General features: G+C 45.9%; 1 protein-coding gene across 1 annotated transcript in view; it reads left to right on the forward strand.

The window, feature by feature from the left end:
• The first annotated feature begins 593 nt into the window (after window positions 1-593).
• Window positions 594-5,208, forward strand: part of LOC104158023 (retinoic acid receptor beta-like) — a 15,167-nt gene continuing 10,552 nt past the window's right edge. The window contains exons 1-2 of the mRNA XM_009695584.1: window positions 594-779; window positions 2,192-2,368. Coding sequence (XP_009693886.1) covers window positions 594-779; window positions 2,192-2,368 — 363 coding nt within the window. The remainder of the gene's footprint in view (window positions 780-2,191; window positions 2,369-5,208) is intronic.

Consider the following 5,208-nt stretch of genomic DNA (forward strand, 5'->3'; position numbering starts at 1 on the left):
GCTATGCCATCTTTCTATGAACTGGATAAACTGCCTATTAAATTTAATTACAGCCTGAATGACTGCACATCTTGATCTTATTTTTCCTCCAATGTACTGTATTTCACCAAGGTCCTTGAGGATGAAATAAAATAAATCTGAAGGATGCATACTCCAGTAGCCGAAAGAAATGTTTCAAAGGGCATTACAATGACTGTTAACCCATTAGTTTTGGATCATTTTGAAGGCAATTCTTTAAGTTTAGGATTATAAAGGCATTTTCTCCTATCTTTTCTTCTGTCATTTAAAAAACCAAAACAAAATAGAGGAAGTTCTCGGAATAAAAATTCAAATAGAAATGATGAAGTTAATTTCTTATTCCTCCAAAAGAGGGGGAGCAGGGAAGAGCACGTATGCCCCTTCAAACTGTTCAGCATGGTTAGCGTTTATTTTTGCAGTAAGGGCCTAATGTAAATATTACCAGCTCAAATCTCCACCCTGTTGCAAGTGAGGGTGGATGTCAGGCTGGCGGCCACCTTGGGACTCGTCAGGACTTTCCCCATCGTGACTGATGGTGGTCGTGGCGTCTACGAAGGCAGCCCTGGGAGGGGTTGATGGAGCATCACGGCCAAGCTGAGCTCACCCCACGTCCCCTCGTTAACCTCTTCAAGGCCCTGTGTCCTTCCCGTGAACTGAAGAAAACCGATCAGCTGATAGCTTCAAAGCTTTCCAAGGAGGTGGATGTCCTCACCATCAGCAGTGATGGTGGCAGGGTCACTAGAGATGCTTCCTCCAAGAAAGTACGATCTGCTAGACTTTTTTGGTTGAGACCCCTCTTGTTTAACTTTCATCTTAAAGTTAATTTAACGTTTATGGCTTCCTCTGCAGCCGACGAGAAAGCCACCATCTGAGAGGATTTTCCCTTGCCTGGCTTATGTACCTATCTGGAGTGGGTGGGCCTTTTTCTGGAGGTGCCTCTCTCTTGGTTAGTCAACAAACTCAGATGAGACATGGAAGAAAGAAACGTGGTTTTCTGTGGTTGCAGCTCAGCACCTTTTACAAATTCATTACCAGTGTATTTTCACAGGTAAAATTCCTCTTGCAATGAAGAGGAGATCGCCCAGGCGCTGAAGGCAGCTGCAATGCACGCTAAACTTGGTGGCTCATGAAATAGTGGGGGGGACCACCACGCTGGCTGCGTCCTAAGCAACATTGGATCAAGTGCTGGCAAAATGGGAACATGCGGCACACTAGGGCAGGAGGAGAGGAACTTCGAGTATTTCAGAGCTCTGTCGTCTTGTCACCCCACGGGAATAACGGGTGGATTGGAAACGGCTCACCGGGTCTTCCCATGACACCATCTTTTATTGGACCAGCATCAAATCGATCACGGCAACTTCTGAGTCAGCCAGTTCTTGGCTGACATGTTCAACTTTTTCAAGGGTTAAGCTGTTGAATGTATGAAAACTTGAGTTTAATCACAAACTTAACACAAATTTGCTACACATCCTAGCAAATTGTGGACTTTTTGATTAAGATACATGACTATATGGAAACAGTCTCTGAAAGATGCAGCTGGAATGTCCTTGTAACACTTCAAACAGTAGGGTGTATGTTGGATGCACCGTAAAATGAGCATATAGCATTCATCAGCGCACATGGCGTTTTTCTTAATGTCGTGTAAAGAAATGCTCTTTAAGTCATGGGAGACTGTAGCTTGAGAAAGCTGTAAAACTCTTGCAGACTCACAGAGCAGATAAATTAAGTAGAACTAATTTGCTAAGAACTTAAGTATGTGAAACTATGTTCCAAATATTGCGCTGCTTTTTCCAGATGAGGACCTGATATTCTTGTTCCACTGCTCATTTGTATTTTCTGGGGTACAACTGTAAATTGTCTCTCTCAATGCACTCATTATATAATGGCAAGGAAGAATAATGATAGTGGCATTTGGAAATGTTTAAGTTCGTTTGTATTCCTTGTGCAGATGGCCTCTGCAATCATAAGTAACAGAGAAATATCCAAGGAATTTTCAGGCAATTAATCCAAGTTTAAAGCCAGCATCATCCCAACAGCAAGCTGCAGAAAATGCCTGGAATGTTAATAGAAAGTACTTCGGGGAGGAATACTCAGTTGTTGTTTTTTTTCCCTTGAAAACCATTTACTGAAAGGGACGTTGTTGATTTATGGTGCCTTCTGTCTGTCTTTCCAGAACTCCAGCGCGGATCATCGGGTTCGACTGGACCTCGGGCTTTGGGACAAATTCAGTGAACTTGCAACCAAGTGCATTATTAAAATAGTGGAATTTGCAAAGCGATTGCCAGGCTTTACAAGTTTGACCATTGCAGACCAGATAACTCTACTTAAAGCAGCCTGCCTGGATATACTGGTACGTATTTTTAACATCATTGTTATGTTTTCTATTTGTCTTTTTGCTGTAATCAACGGGGAGAGGGGACCAAATACTGCCCTGGCCTCATGGTTGCACAGCTGAACTTACTGGGTAGTCTGGTGCGGTCACGAGTGGACTCTAGCACGTCTACAGACGTGTGTTAGGTGGGACGAGCAAACTTTTAAAAATAAGTCCTTATAGTTTGTGGATTTCAGTATAGTTGCAAGAAGGGCACATTTTGGTATTGTGGCACTAACTTGAAATACGTGCAACTTTGGAAAAATTTCGTTATTGTTAAAACTGAAGAGAGATCTGCTTCTCTTCCCTTCCTCCTTCCTTCAAAATGTAATGCTCGGTATAAAGGGTACCTGGAAAGACAGTCCTCTGTCTAATGGTTTAGGAACGTGCTGTACCTGTGGTCATGAGGGAATTCAAGGAAGAAGATAGATAACTTCGGAGCGAGATTTTTGCAGGTTGTGGAGGGGGAACTGGTGTGGCCGGAGCCCAGCAGGCGCAAGCCTGTGCACACAGATCCCCCTGCCTTCGCCAGTGCTGCTGCAGGAGCCTCTGGAAGTGGACACTGTAATGGGTTTTGTACAGATTTTAGCTAAATGTAATTTAATTTTAAATAGGCAAGTATACAACCTGCAGCAGGGTACTGTGCAGGTGGGCTTGGAGTTTTTTCTCCAGACCTCACCTTGCCATTATGTCAAGGCAAGCTGTCTTCCCGCCCTTTGTCTCTGGTGGTTTCTGTCATGCTGACCTTCAGAGGAGCCCTCTGGGTTCTCTGCATTTCTTTATCAAGACCTTAGAGGTCTTCAGGGTTTTAGTGATAAAACTGCTTCTTATTATTGGTTGTAGCAATAACTTGCAGTAAAACAGTTAGTATTTTCAATGTGTTTTAAGCATAATTTAAGCATTTTCTTCTGGGCACAAACCTTCAGGTCTTCATTGAGCCAAGCATGGCTGAGAAGCCCGTTGTAGGATGGCTGCTGTAGATATGTTTTTTGGCATGACACAGGAGTTTAAACCAGGGAATTTGAAGTTGAAGTAATTAATCTTGGAATTTCTAAAAGTGCATTGCTTCAAACAGGATCATATTGAGGAGGACGTTAACTGCTGTGACCTTTTCCTCTTGTTTTGTCAAAAGCTGTTTTGAAATATCACATCTAGAGGACATTGATGAAGGAGGAAGAGGGGTGGGAGAGGGGAAGAGATACCGTTCTTTGGCCTATAAAAAAGGGAAGGTTGAGGTTGCCCTGCCGTGTTCGAGAGTCACCTCTTGTTGTCCCCTTCGTCCCAGCGCTCATGCAGACTTGGCCCTCTCATCGTTACAGCGTGCGGTCCCTCCGTGGGGCAGAGCTGTTGGTTACCAATTGCACGCCTGTTGTCACCAGCTCTGTCCTGATAAGACACAGTCACGTTCCCCTTACACCAAAAGGCATACAGCAATCAATAAACCATGGCATTGCCTTGAGTGCATTCTGCCCGAGGTACGGGACGGGGACTGCTTTGTGCTTTGCTGTTGGAACCAGTAACAAATGGTTAGTACAGAAACTACCCAAAAGATGGTGGGGAGGAGTCAGGATATAGCAAGAATCTGCACGTCCAGACTCTTCACCCCTAAAACTTCAGCCCTTAAGCTGCCACCCCTATTTGTTGCTGCCATGCCCTGGCTCCGTAACCACTGGAAAAAAACCATACGCTAATTCTGTAATTGTTCAGGATCCTGTGAGCTCCTGATGCTCTTCGTTGGGGTGGGTAGTGGGAGCTTACCCCGGGAGCACACACGGCCGCTGTTGCTTGGGGTACCCCCGGCAGCTCCGCTCGGTGCTTGCATTGGCAGCACTGGCTGGGCAATATCAGGTATTTCGGGGTAGCCTTTCTGTGAGTGGCTTCGTCTGAAGTGCCTGGATAAAAGGCACTTCACAGCCTTTGATCAAAGGGACTAAATAAAAGCCTAGTTGCCAGATTAAGAAAAGAATAATGAAGCAGGTGGTAAATGGTGACTTTACTTCAACTAATTAACGGATAGAAGGGGTTGATTCTTTTGTACAATTCACTACTTTTACTTTGTGGCCATGTGGCAGTCTTCAAGCTCTAGTTACAAACTTTATTGAGACCTGATGCTCCTGATCACTTGCTCATTCTCTTTTTTTCTTTTTCATGAAGCCGGAGAGGTGATGCATCTGAGCAAGCAGGGCGTAGCGAGTGCCACAGCTACCTGTAGCAGGGAGGAGCTGAGGCTTTTCCAAAACCAGGAGCAGATAAGACATGGTTGCCGCAAAGAGTCCTAACTTTCCTGCGCGATGCTTACAGGAGACTATTTTATGTGCTGCTTAAAAAGGGATAATTGCCACGAGCGCAGTAATGAGTAGTGCACTGTCTGTGAAGTGCCCATATCCATTAAACCCACATCACCTGCCCATAATTGGAATTGCACTGCAGCTCCATATCTTTATTTAAGCTGAACTTCAGTACTTGGAGCAGTGTTTTAATAGCGCGTATTTCCATCCCCCACCCCCCAGCAAGCTAGTTCTCCTAACCGTGAGTGTTTTGAACGTTTTATTTTGTTGTGCATTGAGATGCGGGGTGAGCGCTGTTGTTCCTCCTGCTGCGCAAGCACGCGGTGCCGGCCGGCGCTCTGCTGCGCAAGCACTGCCACGCATGGGTGTGAGCACTGCCGGCGTGCACTCGCCATCCCGCTGCTGTGCAGTCCCCTGGACGTGGCGGCAGAGCCATGGCACCTGAGGGGTGGGGAACGGCCTGGGGCTCCCAGCCCAGCCAGGTGGGGTGGCTGGGCTCCCCCCACCAGCAGGACCCCAGTTCACCCCCCG

This window comes from Cariama cristata, unplaced genomic scaffold (assembly GCF_000690535.1).
Source record: "Cariama cristata isolate BGI_N322 unplaced genomic scaffold, ASM69053v1 scaffold8052, whole genome shotgun sequence".
Taxonomy (NCBI): Eukaryota; Metazoa; Chordata; class Aves; order Cariamiformes; family Cariamidae; genus Cariama; species Cariama cristata.